We start from the raw sequence: 26,176 nt of genomic DNA on the forward strand, positions 1-26,176 counted from the left end.
GTCATTCCAATGAAAGAAAACTTTGACTGTCAGCCTGTCTTCCAGGTACTCCTGCAATATGGAAAAACTTTGACCAAGCTTTACCAATAGCTTCCTTTGCATTCTTCCCTTATGCGTCCAGGATCCTGTATCAATCCTTAGTTGCGTCATTCATCTTCTCCCACCGGCTGCCAAGTTATAGTCCTCCACCACAGGACTCTCCCTCTGTGAAGTGGCCCTTCGAAACATTCTCTGCATAGCATTCTCCCTCGTCGAACCACTACCCCCTCCACGCTCGTATGCACCTCCTCTCTGTTCCACCCCCCGTCGGAACTCTGCTTCCGCTCTCGATAGATCCATGGCACGCTGTAGCTGTGCCTCCTCATCTTCTTCATCACCGGGATAATTTCCTTCCGCTGCAGACTTCTCCCGTCTCAACCTCTCTCGAGCCCGGTCAGCAGTTGCCTTCTTTGCCCTCTCAATGTCACGCTGAAAGAACTCACGCACATCTGGTGGCACATTCCTGCAATGGACCACCCCGCCCCGCGCCCAGCCAAATGTTGTTTCAATCTAGTCGCACCACCTCCTCCTTTCTGCGTACGACAATAGTTGCATCGCCATCCGGGATAAAGATTTTCACCATGTTACCATATAACATCTCTATCTCTGGCTGCCATTGTCTATCTGCATAAATGGACAACAAAAACATATCAATCACATAAATAAAATCCTAAATCCTACACCTAAATTTTACCTAAAACCTAAAACATATCAGTCATACACCTAACTCTTACCTAAATCCTAAAACAAAACATCTAATATTCTAAATCATACACCTAACAAATCATTCTAATAAAAAAATCAGAGTTCATACCTTTGCTTTCGGTCGGACCGGCTTACCGGCTCCTACGCCCGGCTAGCCGCTCGACCCGGCCGGCTGGCCGGCCTTGCTCGCCGGTTGTGCGGTGCGGACCACCAGATCCGCGACCGGGCCGGCTTACCAGACCTACCGGCCGGCTAGCCGCGCGCACCCGGCGGCTTGCCGGCTGATGGCGCCGGTCGCCAACTGGGGGCGGCGGACAGGGCGTGGGGTGGGGAGGGTAGGGTTCTGGGGTCGCGCGACCCCCCAACGCTCAGTTGTGGACGCTATGAAGGTCGCCATATGTGGTGGGCCTTAATGGGCCGGCCCATTTTTTCTTTTTCTTTTTTGATTTAACTTCAAATCCCCGCAAACTATACTAAATGAATGATTTTTGAGAAAATTTGATACCATTAGATTCGTCGCACCTTGAAGTATTTTTAGAAATTTTTTAGAAATTTTTCATTTTTTTGAATTCAAATTTGATTTTTGAATTTGGGCCGGTTGGGTACCGGCCGAAACCGTAACCGGCCCGGACCGATTTGACCGGTAATTGGTCAAACCTAACCGGTTCCCAACGGTTTTTTTAACCCTGATCAGGACAAGCAAGCGGTTCGTCGTGCGGCTCAGCAGCAAGGGTGTGGGCTCGAGCTGAACGACCTGACGCTGACGGCGCCCGGCCGGAGCGATCGCCTTCTATCTTGAACCGGCGCAATGGCGCGACCCTCCCTCCCAGTGTTTTTTTATGAATCAATGATCAAGACAGGACGATCATTTCACCATCGGCCTCGCCTTAAACGACCATTTCGAAACTACCTGATAGTGTTCTACAAAAAAAAACGGTGGGTGAATAACAGGTATGTGAGCTCCGGCACTTGTGATGACGATTCTTTTTTTTTTTGGTAATTTTCTCATCTATATCTTTCTCTCTTTTTTTTTGGAAAGTTATAAGTTTTGCACACAATATTTTCGAACAACCTCTCCGGCAACTTGAAAGAAAAGGCTTCTCTACTCTCTAGAGAACCTTTTTGCAAAAACATCTCAATTTTTTTTCTGGGAAACTTTTCATGAAGGCTCTTCCAACAAGTTCTCCGGATAACTTTGTCAGGTATGTTTTCCTGAATACTTCTCCAAGCGAAATTTCTCAAAAACATCTACGGACAAGATGTTATCTAATCCGTCTAATCCGCTGTCGATCGCCTCTTCCGTTACACACCCTACTGAAAATTGCAACGACGTGGAGCTTTCTTGACGCGTGTTCAAAACAGACAAGCCCGAGATGGATCGGAAGCTCCCGTCCCACGTCATCATGAGAGTCCTCTTCTGCTAGTGTCCCAGAAAAAGGCACCGCGGACGTCTCCCTCGTCTCGTACGCCGAGAGCGACGTCTACACAAGTACAGCGGGCGCGCCTGCTGCTCGCCGACGCCGCCGCGAGCCCCAGGCTCAGAACAGCAGCTTCTCTTGCTCTGCCCTCGGAGCCCGGGTCGTCACGTCACCAAGAACAGGCTGGAGTACGGGAGCATGCGCGCGCCAAGCACCTCCCGCCTACCTGCCATGGTTGCGCGAGCCACGAATGAACGTGAACCGGGTGCGTTGCGCCACGAACGGTGCGGTGCGCGTGTACGCAGTGTTCTCCAACGACACGAGCCTGTGGGCGCCCTGGGGCGGGATTTCTATTTATCGTGCGTGCGAAACGGCGTGCACGCGTCGCAGAGGAGGGCCGGCGACCGCTGCAGGTGGGCCCATGCCGCACTGTGCTTCTTCCTCCTCACGATGGTGGTAGCCGCCGGGTTACTGGAAGGGGGATGCAGGGGTCTGGGGGTGGTTCGTGGTGGTGGGGGTAGGGGTGGGGGGAGCGGCGGCCGGTGAGGTTGCCGGCGGCCAGGTGGTGGCGGGAGGAGGCAGAGCTTTAGGATTTCGAATTGCTGGGGGCTGGGGCGGGCTCTATGGCCACCGGACCTAGAGGAGAGGGCCGGGGGGCGGCTCAAGATGGCAACGGGTACAGAAAACCCGTAAATCCGCGGATACCGAACCCGTTGGGCGCGGATTCGGGTTTGGGTTTGTACCCGCGGGCACGGGCGCGGGTACAACTTCATACCCAACGGGTATTTGCTAACGGATTTCAAAATTTGATACCCGAATCTGCAAACCCGCTGACATGTGGATATAAAACAGCTTCTAGGGTTTGCTCTCCCGCGTCCACCGCTCCACTCCCAGACCCAACTGCCACCCACGCAAACCAAGCGCCCCCAACCCCATCCGCTCGGGCGCTCCGCGCTCGGCCTCCCCAAGGCACCGGCGCACCGCTCCCCGCCTCCCCCTCTGGGCTCCGGCCGTCGCTGTCCCTTGCGGGCTCGGCATCTCGGCGGCGAGATCCCCTCCGGTCGGCGGCTCGGCGTTCCCTGCAGGCGTCCCTTGCCCAGGCAGCCAAGCTACCTCCGGTCGGCGCTTCCCCTCCGGCTGCCGCTCCGCCGGGCCCCTCCGGCCGCCGCTCCCCCTACGGCCGCCGATGCCAGGAGCCGAGGACCAGAACCTCCTGCACGGGCGCGGGTGTGCCCGCGGGCATGCGAATATCCGCGGGCAGCGGGTATGGGTATTGTTTTATGCCCGTTGCGGATTACGAACGCAGGTGCGGGCACGGATTTTGGCTCGCGGGTGCGGGTTTATCAAGTCCATATCCGTGTGGATTTCACCCGTTGCCATCTTGAGCGGCGGCGGTTCGGCCGGCGGAAGACGAGGCAGCGTGGGAGCGCCGCCGGCCGGGCTGGATCACCGGTGGGCGGTGGTGAGGAGAAGGCAGCGGCGCGGCGGCAGGAGTGGTAAGCGACGGCGGCAGTAGGAGGGCGGCGGCGGAGGCCACCAAAGCTGGGGAAAAACGGAGGAAGGCGGGGCGAGCTCCCGCGACGGGTCATTCCTTTTTTTTCTCGAAAGACGCAGGAGAACTGCGCTTCATTATATTAAGAAGAGAGGGAAAATTCCCCAAAAAAATACAAGAGAAACACACTCAGCTCAACCAGACACACACCACCACACGCAACTTAGCACCCACTCACTCACACACACCCACTAAACCCCAGGATTCCAAAGAAACAGACTCGCCCGTGACAGGAAAGGACGACCTAAAAACTTTCTTTCTAATCTACGGATGTAGGGGCTATTAAGAATGAAATTCCTCGAGCCCCTGACATCGACCACAGCTTCCTCTCCTCGCTGTCTAGGGTAAGAGCCCGTGCCACATCATGAGAGGCTCCATCAAAAACACATCTGTTTCGCTGAGTCCATATTGTCCACGCCCCAAGAATTGTAAGAGAGCTGAGCCAAAACGTCGCGGCCGGGGTGACCAAGCCGGCGGTGCCAGGTGGTGGAAGAAGGCGTCACGACAAAAGCAGAAGACGAAGAAGCCGAAGGTGAGGCAGCGGAAGCAGGAAGCCGAAGAGTGTAAAGGGGCCCCGGGCTGTCACATCGGAGGAGCGGACGCCGGGAAGCCGAATCCTTCACAGTAAGACCAGAGGAGTCAAATTCGATAGAATAAGAGTTGTCAGCAGTAAACTGGCAAATAGAAGGAAGATTGTGAACCATTTGAGGAGCAACAAGAACATTAGGAAGACGAGGAGCAGAACCCACGGCGGTGAAAGGAAGGCAAGACCCATCACCAACCATGATAGAAGAAGGACAAGAGGGGTGTGGGGGTCGGACAGAAGAGAGGATACCAGCATCGGGAGTGGTGTGGAACGAGGCGCCCGAGTCGGCGATCCACTCGGTGCTGGTCGGCGGCGTCAGTCCCATGGTGCTGAAGGACTGCGCTAGAGCGGTTTGGTCCCACCCCACAGGCCAGGTCGGCTGCTGGCTGGGCTGAGTGGGCGGGGTCCAGGACGGCGCGAAGGGTGGAGCAGCGCCAGTGAACATGGCCGCCGGCTGGAGCTGAGGACGAGGCCCTCCTCCCGGACCCTGAAACGGCCACATCGAGATGCGCCCTGACCATGGGTTGCTGAAGGATGGCCAGGGCGTACCTCCAGCGGTAGGGGCCGGAGCGGGAGCCGGAGCCTGTGTCGGCGCGCCCCGACGGCCCCCACCCGCACCGGTGCTACCAGAAGCAGGGCCACCAGTGCCCCCACCACCACCCCGTCGCCGGCGACGTCCACGCCCCCCCCCCCCTCATCCAGTCTGTCCGGCGGGAGCAGCACCAAGGAGGGAGGTGGCAGGAGCAGAGAAGGAGGCCGGTGGAGTAGCAACGAGCGCGGCGGGGGTGGGCGAGGACGATCCGGGCGCGAGACCCCTGGTGATCTCCTCGAGGGCGAGGTCGTCTCGGACCTGCAGGAAGGTGGGGAAAGGCCTCTGGCGGGCGATCCAGCCCTTCAGGTGGTCGTAGGTGCTGCTCAGTCCCCGTAGGACATTGAGCACCAAGACCCGATCGGACACCGGATCCCCGAGGTCGTGAAGAGCATCGGCCATGCTCTTCATCCGCCGGCAGTACTCACCGACGGAGAGGTCCCCCTGCACGAAGGTGCGGAAGGTGGCGTCGAGCTGGAGGGCGCGGTACTCGGCGTTGCCGAGGAACTGCCCCTTGAGCGCCACCCAGGCCTGCCGCGCGGTGCCGCCGTGTGTCCTGACGAGGTCCTGAAGATCCAGGGAGATGGTCCCGAAGATCCAGGACAGGGCAACGCTGTCGAGGCGCAGCCACGTCACGTCTCGTGCCTCGATCGGCGAGTCAACGAGGACGTGGTCCTCGAGGGCGTAGCGGCGGAGGGTGAGGAGGACCTGGTCCCGCCAGCGGCCGTAGGAGGAGGACGCGGGGTCGAGGAGGACGGAGACCAGGGCCCTGATGTTCTGGACGCCGGCGGCCTGGAGGTGGAGCTGGGCGACCATGGGGTCGGTCGGGTCGTACCGGGGTCCAGAACCAGCGGGCGGGGCCTGGTGGGAGGAAGAGGCGCCGTGCTCGGGGTCGACGGGCAGGCCGGAGGAGACGCGGAGGTAGCGCTCCGCCTCGGCGACCCGGAGAGCGAGGGCGTCGGCCGTGGCGCGCTCGCGCTCCCAGGCGAGGGCAGCCGCGCGGACCCGCTCCTGGGCCGCCGAAGCCTCCGACTTGGCGGCGAGGAGGGCCGCGGCGAGAGCGGCGTCGGCCTGCTGTCCTCGGAGGGCAGCGGCGGAGAGCGGCGCATCCGCGGGGGCCATGCCAAGGCCCAACCACGCGGGATCGAACGCGGCGGCGTCGGCGGTGGCAGCCTGCTTGCCCGCTGCGATCGCGGCGCGGTGGGCCACAGCGGCAGCGGCGGCCGCATCTTTGGCCAAGGGCTGCAGCAGGGGCTGTAAAGGGCCGGGAGGACCCCTACTGCCCCCTGCGCCTGCACCCCCCTGCACCAGCGCCCTGCAAGGGGCCGGGAGGACCCCGCTGCCCCCTGCGTCCGCGCCCCCTGCAGCAGCGCCAGCCGTGGTGGCGGCGGCGGCATCAGGGGCGCGTTGTGCAGGCGCGGCGGCACCCCCCCCCCCCCCCCCGCGCTCCCTGCGTCCGCGCCCGCAGAGGCAGCGGCGGCGGTCAGGGTAGTGCTGGGCGGGATCCGGGCCTGGAGGAGGAGGAGGCGGGCCGCCCGCGCCTGGGAGGCCTGTGCCGGCGGCGGCGGCCATCGCAACCGCGGCGTAGGGCGGTCGCGGGCCACCCAGGGCACGCATCGTTGCTGCAGCAGAGGAGGGGAGGCGCCAGGCGGCGGCGGCGGCGCCCTGCGCGCCCGGAGCAGAGGGAGAGGGAGGGAGGGGAGGGAAGGAGGAGAGGGGAAGGGAGGGGGCCGGCGGCGCCGGCCGACCATGGCCGGCGGCGGCAGGGGCTGCGGGCTGGTGGGAGGGAGAGACGAAGGAGAGAAAACCCTGACCCTAGGCTAATGATACCATAATGACGGGAATAATTAGTGTATTCCTCCAACCCTAGATGGGTGGATATATATACAACCTATACATGGGCCTCTAGATGGGCCTCTATACACATTGGCTCAATATTCTCCAACAATAACAGAATGAGATCATCAAAGTAGACGGTTCAAAGCCGTCAAAGCAGTACTAAACTCGATCTGAAAAGAACATTACGTTTACACCAGTGGCGGTCATATTGTTCAAGTGTAGGCTTGTAGCTAGTGCTAACAGTTAGCGCTTTCATGCAGGAAGGAAGCCAGAAAGTTATTATCAGGGGGGCAGGGCCATATAGCTGTAACTAAACATTAGATAATGCTAAGTAAAGTTTTTTCTCTTGTTTACATGAAACATTGTAGTACAATAGAGAAATAAATAAAGCATTGGGGAGCAAGGCTCCCCCTTTGCCCTCAACTGCATCCATGCCTGCTTATGGTTGAGCATAACAACACTATTATTCATACATTGCAAAAAAATTTGTATAGGCCCTGAAAAATGACAGTGTCTTTTTAGCGTAAAATATGATTTCATAAATTCTAAGTTCAAATATGCTGTATTATGGCTTTTGCTTGTATAATGACCACTTAGTGTTCAAAATTCTCAGTTAACTTTGGATCAAACTAGTCCAAATTTAAGCAAAAATTTCATGACACGGAATAAACATAGGATTATGAGCATCTAAGAAGTAAACATACTGGTGGTTCTTTCTGAAATTTTATTGCAATAGTATTGCATAGATCGGCAAATTCCTCCGGGGTAACCTGTATAAGGGTACACAAACCAAAATCATTAATACTGAAAATTATTATTTCTTCACCGTGATGCTATTGCTAATGATTTCAGCAAATTAATTTATTTTCTGATTTTATAAATGCTAGAAATCCAAATGCTCTTGAAAAATACCAAATAAATTCTAAAAAACAAATCACAACATTTTTGGAGCTCAATATTATTCTAACTCAAGTTGATATTTTATTTTGAATATTCATAGTAAATCAATTTTAAATCCAAAATTCCAATAAGGCATTAGACAAATCACCAAATAAAAAAATAAAAGCTAGTATTTAGGGGTCATTTTGGGAGAGTTCCAGCTCCAGCTTCTCCGAAGAGAATTACTCCCAACCAGCCAAACGCTCAAAATGCCAATTGATTCAGGTAGGGATCAGGGGAGAATCACTTCTCCATTTACACTAGGAACTGAGAGCTAAAAAACACCTGCTTCACCCTGCTCCCTGTTACATTCTGGTGGGGATCACCGAAGAATCAATTCGCATCACCTCCCCACCCAGCTCCCTCCTAGGAATCTCATAGAATCACTCCATCGGAGAGGAGCAGAGCTGAAGAATCAGGGAGCGGAGCTCTCCCAAACGGGGCCTTAAATATTATATAACAAACCATTTTGCTTGTGTGTGTGTTGGGGGGGGGGGGGGGGTATTACAATATAAGAACAGAGAATACCTTGAAATCACCACTCTGATCAAGCTCGGTAAAGATTAGTTCAAAATCTTCCCGTGAGGTCTTGGGCAACGACCTAGAAAGAGGCTCCATGGCATGAGTCATAAGGCCGTTAATCTATTCAATAATTTCTAATGCAAAAGTTCCATCTTTAACTTGTGTGTTCACTAATGAATAATTAAAAGTTCGAGTGTAAACTGAATTGAAAGTTTGTATCAGTAGTAACACATAGAAAAACTGAAAAGCAGAGTATAACATGATGCATTTACTATAGCTGCCAAATGAGGATATTTATACAAAACTGGTTCTGAAGTTAGTTATGAATGTCCTAAATAGAGGAGGAACTTTTATAATGTGTATACAATGCAACAAAAACAAAGCTTCTTAGACCCAAAAAACTGTAGGCTATAGATAAAACACAACCAAGAATCAACAGCAACAATGATGAAAACCAAAAGAAATTTCAACTAATAGAGGATGAGAACCAATATACAGTCAGAGTGTCAAAATAACATAAACTGATAATTAATATCATTGCTAAAAATTTAAAACATTTTTTGAATTTCTCAATAACAATAAAAATGTACCAGAGTAAAGGAGATGCTTCGGTTACCTGTACTTGTTTAGCTCATCAAGTAACGATAGGCACTGTTCCTTGCTGAGATAGCCCTGACCCTGGTGCACACAAAAAGGCAAGAAAGCAATATCAACAGCAAAACAGTAAAAGTCTTGGTAAATGCTATTACTACTAAGTGAAATAGTACATGTGTGTCCAAGAGAACATAAACAAAAAGTACTCACATTAGTATCGATGAGATCAAATGCCCTCTGTAGAATAGTTTTCCTTATAGAGTCCATCTGAGCAAGTTGTTTTGCTAGCTGGATCACAAAAACCATGCCATGTGCATATTCAAATTACATTTACGCATAGCAAGAACACACCAGAATTCAGAATATAATAACATACTAATGATCAAGATAATTAGGAAGTAAGGAACGAATCTACCTGCTCTTTAAAGCTATCATAAATGACGGCAAGAATTAAATTTGTTAGGAAATAAACTCCCAACAGCACATAGATAACAATAAACAGGGCGTACCAACGAGAGCTCCTGGTCAAATATATGTGAGAATATATGAGCACATCAGAAAGAGGAATTATCATATACGCTTTCGGAATGGAGATAGGTAGCTTACTTGTAAGCAGGGACCCATACATCAGGATTATTGGATGTGGTGAAGAGGACAAACATCTGGTATAATGTTGTACCATATGAGTTAGAGCGCCCCACCTAGCCAACCCGACCATAAAACCCAGGTGTTATAGTGGGAGGGGTGGGGGCCTTTATCCTTAGTCCAACATTCCCCCTACGGCGTGCGAGCCCGGCGTAGCCCGCAGCAGGTTCTAGTGCCCGGCGTAGCCCGCAGCAGGTCTCAGCACACGAGAGACGCAGGGGAAATCGCGCAGCGGAAATGCGTGGCCGGGAGGGATCGAACCCAGGACCTCGGCTCTGGTACCAAGTTAGAGCGCCCCACCTAGCCAACCCGACCATAAAACCCAGGTGTTATAGTGGGAGGGGTGGGGGTCTTTATCCTTGGTCCAACAATATGACGTAAAAATGGTCTTTCCTTGTGGTGTGTCCTCAAATGTTACATAGGCTAGCCAGCTTGCAAACAATAGAAATAACAGCAAAAGAGCCTGGAAATGCAGATGGCAAAATTATATGATGAACTGAAAAGTTAATGTGCACAATGAACTCATGGAAGCAAGAATCTCAACATGAAGAAGCGCACAACTGATGAATGATGAAATCAATTGCAGATTAAAAAAAAAAGATGACCACCTTACTACCAGTATCGCTATAACTACACCTCAAAAGGTATTTAGTGCAAGGATGATTATGGGAAAAAAAACACTTACTTCACTATAGAAAAGCACAAATAATTACGAGCAAATATATGTGTAACTGAATGGCCCAGCATTAGATTAATCATAAAACTAATTACAGAACTCGTCTGTAAACTCTGAGACGAATCTAATGAGCCTAATTAATTCATCATTAGAGCATTGTACTGTAGTAATTACTATAGTAATTTAGTGTCTAATCATAGCCTAGTTAGGCTCATTAGATTCGTCTCGCAATTTACAAACAAACTATGCAATTTATTTTTTATTTCGTCTAAATTTAATACTTCATACATATAAAATTCTCTTTTGATGTAATAGATTTAGAATTTTGAATTTCACAACTAAACAAGGTTCAAATGCGCTCCTTGTTTGGTTGGAAGAACGAGGTGGTAACTATTATAACTCCATCGAGCACCGTTACATAGGGTCTACGGCCATGTTTATTTCCCAAAAAATTTCAAGATTCTCCGTCACATCAAATTTTTGGACACATTTATGAAGCATTAAATATAGTTTTAAAAAATAATTAATTGTACAATTTAGCTGTGAATGGTGAGATAAATTTTTGAACATAATTAGTTCATAATTGGACACTAATTATCAAATAAAAACAAAAATACTACAATAGCCAAATCCAAAAAAAATCGCCAACTAAACACGAGCTCCCCCAGCCATGGCTTCTTTTTCTCTCTTCCACCCTCTTCTCCTACACGTTGACCGCCCGAGTTCCTACCCCCACACCAGCTTCACCTGGGCGGAGCTCCCGCCCCCACGTACATCACGGCTCGCACCACCTCTACACCAAGCTTCGGTGGAGCTCCGCGACGCCGCTCAGCCCCTCCTCCCTTCGAGTTTTGGTCAAGTTTTGCCCCCGCTCTTCCGCCCTTGCCCCTAAAGCCCCGGTGGAGCTCCGCGCCCAGTGCTCCCACTCGAGCTCCGCCCCTCCCTCCCCTCCGAGCTCTGGTTGAGCTCCGCCCCTTGCCCCCCGTGCCGCACCCCGAGCTCGCCGCGCCGCGTTCGCCGAACTCCGAGCTCGCCGCCTCCACGCCTCGAGGTCGCCGCGCCGCGCCCCGAGCTCGCCGCGCCGTGCCTGCCGAGCTCCGCCCGCCTCGCCGCCCGCTGCACCCCGCGCTCGCCGCGCCACGCCCGCGCAGGGGAGGGAGAGGAGGACGGCCCGTGCGCTCTGCTGTGGCCATGGAGGACAGCCGCGCGCGCGCAGGGGAGGGAGCTCGAGACGCCGCGCGATTCCGAACGCCGATCGCTGCTCCCTCCGCGCAGGCCCGGTGCCGACCACGCCGCGCGCAGGGGCCGCCCCGCCGCGTGCCGGCCGTGCCGCTGCCGCCCCGCCCGGAACTCCGGGTCGCCGCCGTGCCCCCCCCCCCCCCCCCCCCGCCGCGCGCCATGGCCGCCGTCGACGAGGGGGGCCGTGGCCGCCGCACGCGCGCAGGGGACGGGGATGGCGGTAGAGCCATGGCGGTCGCGCACCGCGGCCCGCGCGGCTCGGCACGCCGCCGCGGGCGGCACGAGCGGAGGCACCGGGAGCCGCGCGCACCACAGGGGGAGGCCGGGCCGCGCGCCGGAGAGGAGGCGAGGAGCGTGGGCGGCGGCGGCTCCAGCAGCTTGCGCGGCTGCTCCGCGGGCGAGAGCTGGGGTCGCGGCACGCGTGGGCGGCGGCCTCGGTCGGAAGAGGGGCGACGACGGCGCGGGCGGCGTCCTCGGTCGGAACGGGGGCGGCAGCGCCTCTCCAGCGCAGCTGGACGGAGCGGCGCGGCCGGACCTCGCAGGCGGCTTCGCGGGCATCAGCAAGCTGTAGCGGCTTGCCGGTGTCCCGGTCCGCGGCCGCTGCCACCGGGCGAGCAAGCCACGGCGTCCGGGCGGCATCGGCCAGGCGAGCGGCGGCGCGGCCACTGCCACCGGCGAGTGGGCGGAGGCGAGGAGCATGGATGGCGTTGGGAGGAGGCTCGCCGCTGGGTGGAGGAACGCTCGCCGGCGAGGGAGATGCAGGGGAGGAGAGAGAGATGTGGGGAGGGGGGGAGATAGGTTAGGAGGGTCCCACTCGTGGTCAGTGACTATTGAAGTGGTGGGTAAAATTGATTTGAGTATAAAATATAGATGACTAGGATATAGAGGATGTGATATAGAGTATGACGAGTGCAGGAGAAATTGAGATAGAGTAGAGAATCTTGATGATCAGGACATAATATTTCATTTAGAGGAAGAATATAGAGGGTCACGAGTGCAGACAGCCTGAACTAAGGCTCTGTTTAGTTTTCTCGTCACATCGAATCTTCGAACACATACATAAAGCATTAAATATATAAAAAATAATTGATTACACAGTTTAATTGATTAGCACGAGCTGAACTTTTTAAGTCTAATTAATCCATAATTGGATATTATTTCAAATAACAACAAAATATGCTACGGTACTAAAACCCAAATTTTTTTCACCAACTAAACACACTCCAAATAGGATGGAGCGGCTTCCTCTGGGTGGCTACTCAATCAAACACACCCTAAATGAAAAATTCTAATACCAAGCTTATTGTTTTTTTCTAGAATAGGCGCGCAAGGTATCATTATATTAAGACGAAGAAAAAATTGGTACAGTATTTGGTTACAACCCAAATGGAACAGACTTCAGATGGACACAAATCGGCAAGTCAGCTGAACACAATCCGAAAAAGAAACTCTAACATAAACTACTCATATCCCGCACAAACTAAACGACTAACTCTAAGCTAACTCTCAGTCAATGCTCCATCCCACGGATGGAGAGCTCTTGCTCTTGTTCTTCAACATCGGAAAATATGTCATGCGTGTGTGGTGCAACGAATGTACTTCGCGAAAGAGTTTCTCCACCGCTTCCTCTGTCGAAGCCGCCAAGGGCAGAGGCGCGGCAACCTCACCGAGTCGGCGCATCAGGAGCACCGCCCTCGCTGTGTTGGCTTGACGGCCGAGAGAGGGTCTAAGGCTTGGCGATGGCTTCGCCTGAGGTCATATGCCTCAGACGAGGAATCTGAGGAGACGCGTCAACGAGGACAGAGTCAACTCGACGGCGACGAGGCGGCTTGTCCATAAGAGGCGACGGGATATTCTTCGTAACTTTGCTGATGAAGTCCTCCAAAATCACGGAATTGTCATCCTCCGACCCGATCAAGCTTATTGTAGGAGCTACAGGTACTAGTGTGTACCAGGTTAGAATTTTTAATCTAAACAAAGAACACACGTTTTTTTTAACCCGTTCGGCACTTCCTCACTGTTCATGCTAGGGAATAAACGTATGCAATGATCCCGTATCCGCCTTTCGCTTGCGTAAAAGGTAACCTCCGCCTTCGAACTCCTTGGCCTGACCACCATACCCCACCCGCGGTACCAACTCGTCCCGGATAAGATAACACCACCTGCACGAGCACGAGCAGCAGCTCGTCCGCGGTCCGCCTCCCAGCGCAACCATGGCCGCCACCTCTACCTCCCCGCTATTCTCCCTCTCCTCCATCTCCGCCTCACTCCCTTCCCCTACCCGGCTCCCCACCACCCTCTCCCTCCGCGCCCTCTCCCCACGCGCCTGCCTCTCGGTCTCCCTCCCCTTCGCCTCCCCACATGGTACGGCTCTTGCGCGCTTTTGGTTTCCCTTCCTCGATGTTCGTGTTGCATGTGATTCTTCCACATGTCTCTGTGTCGCCTCATCGGTGTTCGTGTTGCATGTGATTCTTTCAGGCGTATACGGGACCTGGGCCGCGGCGTCGACGTCGACGTCGTCGGCGGGGAGGTTGAGACGGCGGGGGCTGGAGGTGGTGTGTGAGGCCGCGACAGGCCGGCGGCCTGACTCGGTCGCGAAGAGGGAGCGCCAGAACGAGAAGCACCGCATCCGCAACCATGCTCGCAAGGCTGAGATGCGCACCAGGATGAAGAAGGTAGCTGACTGACGCCTAGTGGCGGCGGCTGCATTCCTCTCCCCTTTCTGCTTAATTTCGCCAGCAATTTAACGGGATATTTAACTTTTTACCATCATACCGGATGGCCACTCTTGAGATAGCATTCTTATTTTTGACACTACGATTTTATCATCAAAGCCGCAAAAGCGATACAAATTTACCACTTGGCACGCCACCTCTGCTGTCCACCTCAGATCTGAGTCACCAGGCAATGTGAAATAGCCGTCCCTGCCCCTGCCCATTTCCTCTCCTCACTCCTTCCTTCCACTGACGCGTGGGCCCCAATCGTCAGCTTCGTCTTCCACCTCCAGCCACTGAGGCTCACTGATTTCAGTTGCCCAGCTGCCCATCTCCTCTCCTCGCTCCTCTCCTCACCTGCCCAGTTGCCCCTCTCCTCTCCTCAATCCTTCCTTCCACTGATTTCAGTTGCAGCTTCGTCTTCCACCTCGGCGCTGCGGAGCTGGATCCCAGGGCTCGCCGGAGCCAGGGTTAAATAAACCGACCGGTCCGGTCAAACCGGCGTGGTCCGGTAGCGGTTTATCGGACCGGTTTGACTGGAAACCGGTCAAATTCAAAATCGCATTTTCAACCGGTTCCGACCTGACCAGTTTACCGGTTGGTTTGACTGGTAACTGGCCAAATTTAATTTTTTTTTCTTTTTTGGTTTAAATTCAAATGCCCGCAAAGTATACTAAATAAATGTTTGTATAACATATTTTAGCCTAAATGAACCCTCCAACCCTCTTTTGTACTACTTTTACATTGTATTTGTATACTTTTGTATACACGCTTTTTTTTGTTTAACTTCAAATCCCCGCAAACTATACTAAATGAACGAATTTTTAAGAAAATTTGACACCATTAGGTTCGTCGCACCTTGATGTATTTTTAGGAATTTTTTGGGAATTTTTCATTTTTTTGAATTCAAATTTGAATTTTGAATTTGGGCCAGTTTGATACTGGCCCAAACCGAAACCAGGCTGGACCGGTTTGACCGGTCCCACCGGTTTGGTGAACCATGGCCGGAGCTCGAGCGCGGGGAGGGCGAGGCCGTGCCGAGGCTGGCCACGAGCGCACGCCCTAGACTCGGCGACCTCCTGCGCGAGCCCTCCTGGTGCGCGCCGGCTACAAGAGCCGAGCGCTGCCACCTGCCGCAGCAGGGCCATGCCCCGTCGCCCGCCTGGCCTTTGCCCATCTCCGTGGCGCGCGGCACCTCCTCCGCCCACCTCCTGGCGCCACCGCCGTCCGGCTCGGCCGAGCCGAGCCCCGCACCCGAGGCCGTCGTGCCGTCCCTCCCCTGCCTGCGACCCTCCCCTGCCTGCGCCCCGCCGCCGGAGCTCCTCCTGTCAAGCCGAGCCGAGCCGCGCTGCCCGGCGCCCCCATCTCCCTTCCCCAAGACTCGCCAGGAGGGGGGTCCATCCCTTCGCTCGCAATTCCTCCCTTCTCGTCGGATCGAAGCAGCGAGCGCAATGCGGATTGGCTGGGAAGGGGAGGACCACCGGCGCCGGCGCACCAATGCCACCATGGGAAGGGAAGGGAAAGACCATCCGAGGGGCAGTGGAGGTCATTTCACACCTCCGGCTCTCTCCGATCCACGCTGGACAGCCTCGGTGGCGTGCCACATCAGCGAATGTGGCAAATATGTATGCATTTTGCACTGTAGCATGGTAAAATTGTAGTGCCGTTTGGTATGATGCTATCTGAGGAGGCGCCTCTCGTTATAATGGTAAAAAGTTAAATAACCCCAATTTAACCGCATTGTGTCATAGAATAGCTTTAGTGGCACTGCGCAGTTAGAAAGGGAGTTTAGTTTTGGAGGTGCACAGGCAACTGGCAAGATTGCAGTTATGCAGTACTAGTACCTTTTACCGAATTAGCTTTGTCTTGAGAAATCTGCTTGTTAGATGGACTCGATTTGTGAACCACAGGACCAATCGGATTACTGAGCTTGTTCGTTATAAGTAATTGGGAATTTTGGTCTACTTAGGAAGTTTGGCTGTTAGCCGGTATATATATCATGTGTTAATGTGTATGGATTGAAGGGCATGGAGAAATGCACAAGAATTTCTTTGGCTATGCATTTGCAGAGTAACGGTATGATAATGTAGATTGATTTGATGTTACTTGAAATATTAAAATGTCAGCTCATTATTTGAATATATGTGGAAGTAAATAGTTTGCTATTCAATTACAAGGTAAATAGGTAATAGTGTAGGAATCATTGCCATTAAAAAAAAGACAACAGCTCAAGAAAAAGGAGAGACCTAGTTAGTGAGTTTTATTCCTTCGTTTCTTGCATGTGAATTATAGTTGTTTTCTGTTATGAAACCCCACTCTCATAGAGCATTCAATACTGTTTTTCTTTTTAAAAAAAATCATAAGCTGTTATGCTTTCATTAGGTCTTCAGAGCACTTGAAAAGCTTAGGAAGAAAGCTGATGCCCAGCCTGAAGAAATAATTGAAATAGAGAAAATGATCTCTGAGGCTTACAAAGCCATCGACAAGACAGTGCAAGTTGGTGCCCTGCACAGGAACACTGGGAACCATCGCAAGTCCAGATTGGCAAGGAGGAAGAAGGCCATTGAGATAGTCCGTGGCTGGTATGTTCCAAATGCTGAACCTGTTGCTGCCACCTAGGATTCTTGAGAAATCATTGTCATGGATTAGTGGAAGCTTTTCATTAAAGCTCACCAATTTTGGGCGACATATGTTATTTCACGGATCTCAATTGCTTGACAAGTTTTCTCCATTCAAGTGGTCTGTTTATACCTTTTGTATCATCTTCTATTGTTATGTGCTTGGTCTGTACTAGAAGCCGTGACTAGAGTGGCAAGTTCTCCCCTGTTTCTGTTATTGTTCACCTCGCTGTTGTAAAACTTCAGATCGGAAAATTTGAAATATAGCTGTCAGCTGGTCTGTCCAGATTCTCAACTGGAGAAAAATATATCAGTACGCATAGTCCTATTACTGCCCTGCCAACTGCCATTGTGCAAATTGTTAGATATCCATCACGACCATTTTACTTGGTACGAGGGACAAGGTATGAGGCTGGATAACACGTTGCTTCCTTTCTGAATGCTTTAACTACAAAAGGGATTATTTCTTTTACTTCATACCCTGACATTTTTATCAAAATGATCCTAGATGCTTTGGATTGTTGCAATATATTTCAAACTTCAGGAACAGATTGCCAGCAGCTACGTATTACTGAATTTAAACTTCTGTACAATGCCCAGCAGTTGTGTGTGCGGAGTTCTCTTATGCTGCAGAAGCGCTTTGCTGGCATTTAAGGTCGGGCTTTCGGATTGGGCTGCTTGGCATGTTGAGCTCGTCTAACTACTAAGGCCGTGTTTAGTTCGTGAGGCTTGTAAAGGCAAAAAAAAATTTGCGTCGGAATCTTCCCAATTTGAAATAGTAAATGAAGTCTATTTACAAAACTTTTTGCATGGATGGGTTGTAAATCGCGAGACGAATCTAATGATGCTAATTAATCCATGATTAATCAATAATTAACGGTTGGTTAGTGTAGCATCACTGTTGCAAATCATGAATTGAGTAGGCTCATTAGATTCGTCTCGCGATTTACAACCCAACCATGCAAAAAGTTTTATAAATAGACTTCATTTAGTACTTCAAATTAGCAAGATTCATTTTCACTTTAATGCGTTTACGGCTTTTTTGCATTTATGGAGTGGGAACTAAACAGACCCTAACTAACTAACTGGAGCACGCCAATTCTTGCCACTTTGGATCACTTGGCCAAGCTGAGCTCTGTTGCTTTCTTGGGTTACATTATAAATGATCCAATTAGTTTCTTCCACACCTTTACTCTTCATCAGGTACAGGTTCAATTAACCAAAAGAAAAATCATACTTTAAACTATTTTTTCTATACTTGGAAAAAAAAGACTAGACAATATTATATGCTTAAAAAGGCTGCTCAACCAGGACCGCAAGAGGCATTAATGTTAAACTGAAGATTCATACTGATGGCCAGTGCAGCTAGAGAAATACATGAACTTCCAACAGCAAAACGCCCAGACACCATATAACAAGCAAGCTTGTGCACATGCTTTTAAATTGGACCAATTATAAAGTTAATACATAGCATCATATATGAAAATAATCTATCTCAGACCTAATAACCCGCTAGGCACAAAAAAGGGGGCAAAATTTGCAGGTTAAATCTTCATCCGCTTGATATGGTGTACTGAAGATCAGGTCAAGGTTTCATACTATATATACACCTAAACATACTAATGGCTGTGCAAACAAAACGGGTTGTCCCAGTCTTGTCACTTTCAACTGATCATCATATTCGCGAGCATCTATTGAAGAACGCGAAGCTACCCAGCTCTTCTTATGCTATTGCGCCTGATCCCATCAAGGATTGAGACATCATCATGCAAGGTGAATGGTGCACTGAAAAATGGAACCGAAAATACTTGGTTAGGACTTGGGAGCAAGACATGTTAACTTGGAGGGAGCAACAGTTTTGAATTTTGGTGGTGACCAGAGACATACCAGTTGAAATCGAAACCTGCGAACTTTGAGTCCTCTGAAATCTCAATTTCCACCCTTGCTTTTCTGGATGCCTGCTCAACAATAAACGTGGTTACTACTTAAAAAACTACCAAAGATGTCCAGCACAAGTTATTACAATTAATCTTCTTGTTTATCAAACATGAGGTGTGAATCCTTTCGATTGTGTAACTCAAGGAGTTGTGCGCTACTAGACGCCACCAAGTAGTAGATACTGTGTGGACGAGTCACCAGTGTGGGTAAGTAATTTGCTTTGAGATGTGTTGAGAAGCAAAGTAAGAAGTATCAGATTCATCTCCTGCCTGGCGTGTTCTTGTGTGTGTTGTTTTTTACTGTGTTGCGCCGGCATTTGTAAATCCTAAGTTCTGAACAAACACAAGTTACAACCATTGTTGATGACAAGATTGATTCTATTCTGTTCCTATATATGAGATTATGCAATAAAAATATAAAATTGAAATAGTGTACCATCTAAAGTGGTGCCTAATCACTAGTAGTTATACTAATCTGCATTTGAAAGGTAGCTGGTAGCATCTTTGCAGATACAAACTAGTCTAAACAAGACCATCTAAGTCAACCATTTATATGGAACATTTGAAACATGCAATGAAACAAGTCTGGACAAAACCATTTAAGTCAACCATAGTAGAACACTTGAAACATGTACAAGCCCAATATATGTACAGCCAGATGTCACAGCTGAGTTGCAAGCGACTTGGAGGGCAAGTAATTTCGACAGTTGCAGGTCAAGAAAAATACCTTGACCAATAAGAATGGAAGGCAGATACCATTCGCACTCTCTGCTGGCCTCTGTAGTACCTGGTTGCGAAACTTGATGTTCTGGAGGTCATCAAACTTGAAATACACAAAAAGGAATCATCAGAGAATAATAAATACACCAGTTATAAAGAAGTGGCTATATCCCTGCATGAAAGCAAAGAAGAGGTATTGCTAGATTCGCAGACAACTTACCTGTTTTTCAATTTCCTGGAGAAGTTTCTTCTTGTTCTTAATCCTGGTCATGAGTTCTTTGTGAGCCTCCTTTAAGATAGAACGTGACAGCAATCATATCACAAATCATCCTCAATTATTATTCATCTGTCTGAAAAGCACAAATACTGACCTCTAACTTCTTAATCTTTTCATATCTGAAATTAGAAAGGCCCACCCACTTTATTTCCTTTTTGTCTTTTGCAATAACACGTAGTGCAATTAGCACATTAAAAGCATCATTCACTCTCCTCTTAATATTCTTCTCATCAAACTACAAAGACAAAATTAGTTTCTTTAGATCAACATATTTTGGTGGGGAAAGTACACAAGCAGATCAAATTTGTGCAGCTTAATATATGAAGTAACCTCTTGACCATTAAGCGTCAACTTTAGCTCCGCACAAATTTCATCTGCAACCTGGAATGTACAATAACTAGTTGAGGTAGCTAACAACCCAAAATGAAAAAGAAAACATAATCACATTGGAGGGCTATGTATCTAGGGAAAAAAACAATACTTTACAGTTTACACTAATCTACCAATGTAATATGATGGAGATGCCTTTCAGCATTTATCAAAGAATTATCTTTTGATAACAATATTGTACCAAACTACCAATGTAGAGATGCCTCTTGTCGTTGGTAATATTATTGTTACTACTGAATTTTTATATTTGATTTGAGGTTTATTTCTGTTGGTGGCTCGTGATGTATTTTATCTATAGCCTACCCAACTTGCTTGGGACTCTTTGTTCTTCTTGTTGTTGTTTGTAGCCTTCTTTATGAATCACGGTCTGTTAGTGAGAGTTCGAGGGATACACATAAGAGAATACCTCATTATAAGTAGTCCGTCCTTTGGTCTCAACTTTTTTAGAAACTGCAATGTCAAATCAAATGCTGATTACATCATAGTATCAGGTTGGCAAGTTAGTTTACATCGTGAAGGGAAAACATATGTTAAGGATAAAACATCAATGTTCGCTTTACGTTTATCCTATTCTATTATCTACCGCTTATGTCCAAGCATGTGTAACTTGTAAACTGAAAGAACCCCAGTGGTTGAATAATGTTGCATGTACATCATTTGCACCAAAAGATGCCTGCACCACCCAATAAAGAATGCTCCATATGCAACCTCTTCACAGTAAGCAATAATTTTTTGAGCAAACGTAAACAATGTGTCAAAGTCAAAACATAAATTCCATTTCTCTCAGATCAAAATACACAGAAGAGGGCCTCATAAGTCACAGCAAACATTTTCCAACCTAAAAATGCTTTATATAATTTTGTTGAAAGGTAAGCTGAGTAACATTCACCTATACTATGCCAAAATGAATAGAAATTATCCTGTTAACCACACTAACAAAACTTGTTTCAGCAGAATCAAATTAATTTCAGTGCTGAAATCTGCCCAACAAAGTGATACATTCACCAAAAGAAAATACATATGCATCACACATATGTGGAGGGCAGTAGCATCGACGTCAACCAAAGGGACACCAAATTTCAAAATGGAAAACCATCCAAAGAGGTGTAGAAACAAGACCCAGGGCCTGTTTGGTTACCACACTTGCCACAAATGTGGCGCGCCACAGTTTTTGTGGTGGGACAAGGTCACATGGGCAGGAACTGTGTTAGTACTTGGCAAGAAAATGAGTCATTGACAGTAGGGTCCCAGTGAAGAGAATGGCACGGCTAAGTTGTACCTGCCACGGTTGGTGTGGCTGCCTAAGGTGTATCATTGTGCTGCCGGCCAAATCTCTTATATGCTTGTGGGATTATAACAAGTTATTCTCTAGAAAAAGACTAGAGGCTCACACACATCAAGATTTCACAATCTTTAAAGATGTAGGAGCTGGTAGCTTAGGGTTTAGATTTCCCATCACATGAGGATCATTTCGCAACTTCTGTAGATACAATTCCATACAGCTAGATCAAAATCGGAGCAAGTAGAAAATTTGCTCCACAGCTGTTACCCCTAACGCTCAATGTCATACTCCCACGACCTCTGTCAAGAACATAAGCCACAAATAGTCTTTGGGCGAGGCGACGCTTCTCACCTATCTTGCTGTACTCGCGGAGCCCCCACCCGGCGATCCGCTGCGCCCCGGCCTTCTCCTTCCTCGCGCTCTTATCGCCCTCCTCCTCCCTCTCGGCCGCATTGCCGCCCCCGCCGCCGCCGCTGCATCAACAAAACCCCAAAACCCAAAATCCTCGCTTGAAGGCTGGCACAAAAAGTTCGTCAAGGAATCCAAAGTGCGCTACAGAATGGTCGGTACCGTCTGGGAAGCGGAGGTAACCCGGCTCCATCGGGGATGCGCAGGCTGGTCAGCTCGGGTGCCGCCGCAGCATCGCCGCAGGGGGGCGCCATTGCGATGCGCTCTCGTTGGGAGAGATAGGGAGAGAGAGAGAGAGGACAGTAAAAATTGGGTTTGGAGTTTGGACGGCCTAGGACTAGGAGGAGCGAGAGCGCACCGCGTAAAGTTTAGATGCACCCATAAAGTTTTTGATTTAGAAATTTTTTATATTTGAAGTAATTATAAAATTACTTATAGATTCCGTCTGTAAATTGCGAGACGAATCTAATGAGTCTACTTAATCTGTTATTAGCATATGTTTACTGTAGCAATTTAATATCTAATCATGGTTTAATTAGACTCATTAGATTCGTCTTGTAATTTACAAGCAAACTATATAATTAGTTTTTTATTCATCTAAATTTAATACTTCATGTATGTAAAATACTTATTCGATATGATAGTTTTGGAATTTTGAATTTTGTATCTAAACAGGGGCAAATTTCGCAGTCCAAAAATGGAGAGCGCACCAAGCTTCATTAATTTTTCCAAAAAAACTTTATTATCTTCCTTTTTTCCCAATAAACACCTGCCATTAACTTTCTGCCGAAGTGAAACAATACCACAATAGTCATTTTCTATACTAAAAAACTTGAATCTATCTAATAGAAGTATTTGTATAGGCATCTCGATTTTGAAGCGTGTGGGTTGTCTGCTAGCGGCGGCTGCGGCTGCGGCTGCGTCTACCGCACAGCCATCCAGCTCCAATGTAAGACCGTTTAGAATAACTAGTTAGGTTGGCGCGCTATGCGCGTCTATTTAGAAGAAATTGACCTAAACTAATAATGAAAAAAATATTATCCCTTATTATATTCAAGACAATATGGTATCGACATATTGAATCGACATATTGAATCAAATATAAAAATTATAGTAAATTAGCATGGTAGTTTAGAGTCTGAGAGGGTGCCAGTTCCAAACATTTTAGTGAAGAGGTACATATAGTTTTTTTTTAGGAGTTCACTATTTTTTTATGCTAATAGATATAGTTGATGGATTGGTTTACATTGATTATTAGTTTTTGTAGAGGAAAAAAATAAGATTAGCGATGAATGAATAATTCAATTATATTTTTCGAGTTTATAAAGTGAAAGCAAAGTTCAAAAAGTAGTAGAGCTACCGCATGCGAACGTAATATACAAAGTCTAGCAATTATATTTGTATATAGAGAGTAATTAAATATATTTTGTATTTTCAAATAATGGAAGAAATATATTTTTTAAAAAAAGGGACCCACGGTGGGTCCCACGAAATAATATGCGCGGGTCCCAACTGAATAATACGTGGGTCCCACTTGAATGTTACGTGGGCCCATCTGAACAGTGCGTGGGCCCCACCTAAATAGTATGTGGGTCCAAGGGGGCCGCATGAACAGTACATGATTATGTGGGCTCCACGTGGGTCCCGCCTGAATAGTAAATGGGGCCCGCATGAATAGTATGTGGGACCCGTATGAACAGTGCACGGGCCCACGTGGGCCAGAACGCACGGCGTTGCTCCAAATCTTGGAGCCTTAGTATAGTATATTAATTAATTAATTCTGCGTTCGCTTGACCGTGGCTGATGGCTGGTGCTGAATTTGTTATAAGAGAATAATACTGCTGATTCGTTGGTAGCTGGTGGCTGGTGCTGATTTAGTATGAGAAAACAGTATTGCTGGTTGTTTGGCTGACAAGCCAAACAAACATAGGGTTTATAAAAAATATATTATATACTATGTAAATTTTTATATACTAATCAGTATATTTATATAGTGTTCTATAGCAATGTACAAGTATATTTATCAGTAAAATTATATGGAGTCTCGTACCCGGGCGGCAGCCGGTGCAACGAACGAGTCGAGTAGCTGTTACGGTCATGCTCAGCTGCTGCTGGTCACTGCCTCACCGCTGATTAAACCAGGGCATACTAATTTACGGGCGCCTGTTAGTTGGCGTCCGTACCGTCGATTTTTCGGCCAGATAAAATATTTTCATTTTTGGTAATTTTTTGTCGTTTTCTGAAAAAAGTTTTTTAGAGAAATTTTTCAGAGAGAGAAAATTTTTGATGAGAAAAAATTTGAAAGAGAAATTTTGAGAACAAATTTGAAAAAGAAAATTTCATCCAAAATAAAAAAACTCAGGTAAAAAAACTTTTGCATCCTCAGAAAAAAAGCTCGAGTAAAAAAGGTTTTGTAAAAAAATGAGAAACAAATGAGAAAAATTGGAAAAAAATTTTGCATCCAGAACAAAAAGTTTAGTAAAAAATTTTGCATCCACTCGAGAGCGCCGCTGCCCACCAGGGGGAGCGCGCCGCCGCCGCCAGGAGCGGAGCGCGCTGCCGCCGTCGCCGTCACGTTGCTCGCCGGCGGGAGGGTCGCTGCTGCTCCTCTCGAAGAGCGCACCATCACCGTCGGGAAGGTCGCCGACGCTAGTCGCCGGTTGAGCTCCCCCACCTGGACCTATCTGGAGGAAAGCAAAGGGCAAGGAGAAAGGAGAAGGAGCTCCTCCGCGCCGCGCCGGCCCTCCCCGCCGCCAGCACGCTGCGCCCTAGCTCCCTGCCGACGGCACGCCGCGCCGCCCCTCACCTTCCGCCGCCATGGAGCCGGAAGTGTGGAGAGAGATGAAGGAAAAAGTAAAGGAAACGGAAAAGGAGATAGAGAAATGATGACAGCAGAGGGAGACACGGCCTGCGGGGAGCATTGAGTGCGGTAGAGTGGGGCCCACTCATGTGTGCATCGACCGCGCCGAGCGCAGTGCGCGGTTGACTGCAAAAGCAACATTGGGGATTAAATCAATCCACCGCGCCCGCGCGCAGCTCACGCCTGGGGTTGGTATCACAACCCAACGACGGCTGCCCACCGGTCCTTGGGAAAGGTCACAACCGCCAAGCCGTCGAGGCGATGCGCAGTAGGGATGCTAATGGGTGACTCTTATGAGCACCTCCAACCCTATTTAGTTTAAAATATTGTACTAATTTTTCAAAATAAAATGCACCTCCAACCCTGTCTAGTTCAAAATATTGTACTAATTTTTCAAAATAATTTTATTTTGAAAAACTAATACAATATTTTGAACTAAATAAGGTTGGAGATGCCTCCAAGGATCACCCATTGTCACCCCCTAATGCACAGATCGAAGATCACCTACCTGTCTCTCCGGCTGTACTCAACTGAACTTGCCAGTAGCGCGCGCACTGCACTGGATGTAGGCGATGCGATGCGATGCAAATAAGGCACGATACTCCTCAGATGTGTCAAGGAATTGGTAAGTTGCAAGCAAGGGTAGATGCACGAACTAATAAACTTGAAGCACAGTTCGTTGATGTGGTGTAACTTGGACAATTTTACACGCGTAGTGAGTACTCGTGTTTTTCACAATCCACAGGAACACGACCTGGAAAGCTATCTACGCCGGTCGAGGGGCTCTACTTCACACCAGCGATCGATCTCCTTAATCCGTCGGCGACGATCTCCGCACCTCGATCGACCGGGACCTCACCCGATCTGTCGGTCAGGCCACGAACCCTAGGAAGCTGCGGAAACAAGAAGCCCCTTTGCCTGTGAGAGAGAGATCGCGCAGAAAAGAAAAGAAAAAAAAAAAGCCCCTCGCCGGGGCGCGGGGGCACACGGGACGGCGCGCACCTGATGGGCCTGGCGGCGACGTGGCGCGGGGCGAAGAGCGCGCGGAGGAAGAGGCTGGCGCCGTGGAGGAGGAGCACCACGCTGCTGCACCCCACCAGCAGGAGCTCCAGCATGCTTGCTGCTTGCTGCTTGATGGCGCCCGCCCTGCAGTTGCCCCTGCCTGCCTGGCTTCTGCTCGGGTTCGCGGTTCGCGTCGCGTGCGGCCGTTCGCAGGGGACGCTGGGGTCTGGTTGGGAATTTTAGATGGCGCGGCCGTGCGGGCCGAAGGTTTTCCCTTGGAAGCAAACCAAAATCGTCCGGCCGGCCGCAAGATTCCTTGCTTGCTTGCTTGCAGCCTCTCGATCCGCTTGCTCTTTGTCTAACAGGTGGGTGGGGGGTTAAGTACCGAGAGGGAGAGATCGGGGACGACAGGGACCGGCCTTCCTTTTCCCTGTTTCCTCTTCGCTATCACCTCAGAGACGGCCTTCCTTTTCCCGGATGCTGATGCTGTCCCTTTCGGAGAACTAATTGGGGGTTTGGTTTATTCCGTTGCGTTTGGACTTTGGAGCTTGGACGGGACCGGCGCGGCGTATAAACAAACAGGTGACGATGAGATAGTTCTGGTGGATAAGAATGATCGGCCGGG

At 49.5% G+C, this 26,176-nt stretch overlaps 4 protein-coding genes and 1 long non-coding RNA gene across 5 annotated transcripts; 1 reads left to right on the forward strand and 4 right to left on the reverse strand.

Moving 5' to 3' along the window:
- Window positions 1-6,857: 6,857 nt before the first annotated feature.
- LOC120675249 (two pore calcium channel protein 1-like) lies at window positions 6,858-9,908 on the reverse strand. Its single transcript, XM_039956362.1, has 7 exons — window positions 9,806-9,908; window positions 9,390-9,470; window positions 9,199-9,304; window positions 8,994-9,071; window positions 8,806-8,867; window positions 8,196-8,268; window positions 6,858-7,498 (listed from the first exon to the last, which is right to left on the reverse strand). Exons 2-7 carry the CDS (start codon window positions 9,443-9,445, stop codon window positions 7,406-7,408), a joined length of 468 nt encoding a protein of 155 aa, XP_039812296.1. The 5' UTR covers window positions 9,446-9,470; window positions 9,806-9,908; the 3' UTR covers window positions 6,858-7,405.
- Window positions 9,909-10,611: 703 nt separating this feature from the next.
- LOC120675250 (translation initiation factor IF-2-like) lies at window positions 10,612-11,900 on the reverse strand (the record flags this gene model as incomplete). The annotated part of the gene is made up of 1 exon (XM_039956363.1): window positions 10,612-11,900. A coding segment is annotated over one exon (1,053 nt), but the record flags the coding sequence as incomplete, so codon positions are not given.
- A 1,552-nt stretch (window positions 11,901-13,452) lies between these two features.
- LOC120675251 (30S ribosomal protein S20, chloroplastic-like) lies at window positions 13,453-16,983 on the forward strand. Its single transcript, XM_039956364.1, has 3 exons — window positions 13,453-13,707; window positions 13,822-14,018; window positions 16,440-16,983. Exons 1-3 carry the CDS (start codon window positions 13,557-13,559, stop codon window positions 16,674-16,676), a joined length of 585 nt encoding a protein of 194 aa, XP_039812298.1. The 5' UTR covers window positions 13,453-13,556; the 3' UTR covers window positions 16,677-16,983.
- A 1,104-nt stretch (window positions 16,984-18,087) lies between these two features.
- Window positions 18,088-22,035, reverse strand: LOC120675252 (transcription factor-like protein DPB). Its single transcript, XM_039956366.1, has 9 exons — window positions 21,852-22,035; window positions 21,633-21,754; window positions 20,406-20,449; window positions 19,940-19,990; window positions 19,704-19,844; window positions 19,553-19,621; window positions 19,340-19,435; window positions 18,563-18,633; window positions 18,088-18,460 (listed from the first exon to the last, which is right to left on the reverse strand). The coding sequence occupies exons 1-9, from the start codon at window positions 21,941-21,943 to the stop codon at window positions 18,385-18,387; spliced, it is 762 nt and encodes a 253-aa protein (XP_039812300.1). The 5' UTR covers window positions 21,944-22,035; the 3' UTR covers window positions 18,088-18,384.
- Window positions 22,036-25,194: 3,159 nt separating this feature from the next.
- LOC120675253 lies at window positions 25,195-26,028 on the reverse strand. The gene is made up of 2 exons (XR_005675278.1): window positions 25,552-26,028; window positions 25,195-25,442 (listed from the first exon to the last, which is right to left on the reverse strand). It is a non-coding gene; the product is annotated as an uncharacterized LOC120675253 (long non-coding RNA).
- Window positions 26,029-26,176: the final 148 nt, after the last annotated feature.

This window comes from Panicum virgatum, chromosome 5N, assembly GCF_016808335.1.
Source record: "Panicum virgatum strain AP13 chromosome 5N, P.virgatum_v5, whole genome shotgun sequence".
Classification (NCBI taxonomy): Eukaryota; Viridiplantae; Streptophyta; class Magnoliopsida; order Poales; family Poaceae; genus Panicum; species Panicum virgatum.

Excerpts from the sequence above, each read along its gene's own strand:
- LOC120675249 (XM_039956362.1), bottom strand. The coding sequence starts at position 9,445 with ATGTTTGTCCTCTTCACCACATCCAATAATCCTGATGTATGGGTCCCT. Across the intron at positions 9,072-9,198 it reads ATGATAGCTTTAAAGAGCAG|CTAGCAAAACAACTTGCTCA; the intron begins GTAGATTCGTTC and ends TTTGTGATCCAG. Across the intron at positions 7,499-8,195 it reads ATCAGAGTGGTGATTTCAAG|GTTACCCCGGAGGAATTTGC; the intron begins GTATTCTCTGTT and ends ACCCTTATACAG.
- LOC120675251 (XM_039956364.1), top strand. The coding sequence starts at position 13,557 with ATGGCCGCCACCTCTACCTCCCCGCTATTCTCCCTCTCCTCCATCTCC. Across the intron at positions 13,708-13,821 it reads CCCCTTCGCCTCCCCACATG|GCGTATACGGGACCTGGGCC; the intron begins GTACGGCTCTTG and ends TGATTCTTTCAG. Across the intron at positions 14,019-16,439 it reads TGCGCACCAGGATGAAGAAG|GTCTTCAGAGCACTTGAAAA; the intron begins GTAGCTGACTGA and ends TGCTTTCATTAG.
- LOC120675252 (XM_039956366.1), bottom strand. The coding sequence starts at position 21,943 with ATGGCGCCCCCCTGCGGCGATGCTGCGGCGGCACCCGAGCTGACCAGC. Across the intron at positions 19,622-19,703 it reads AAAAGATTAAGAAGTTAGAG|GAGGCTCACAAAGAACTCAT; the intron begins GTCAGTATTTGT and ends TCTATCTTAAAG. Across the intron at positions 18,634-19,339 it reads TTCCATTCTTATTGGTCAAG|GCATCCAGAAAAGCAAGGGT; the intron begins GTATTTTTCTTG and ends ATTGTTGAGCAG.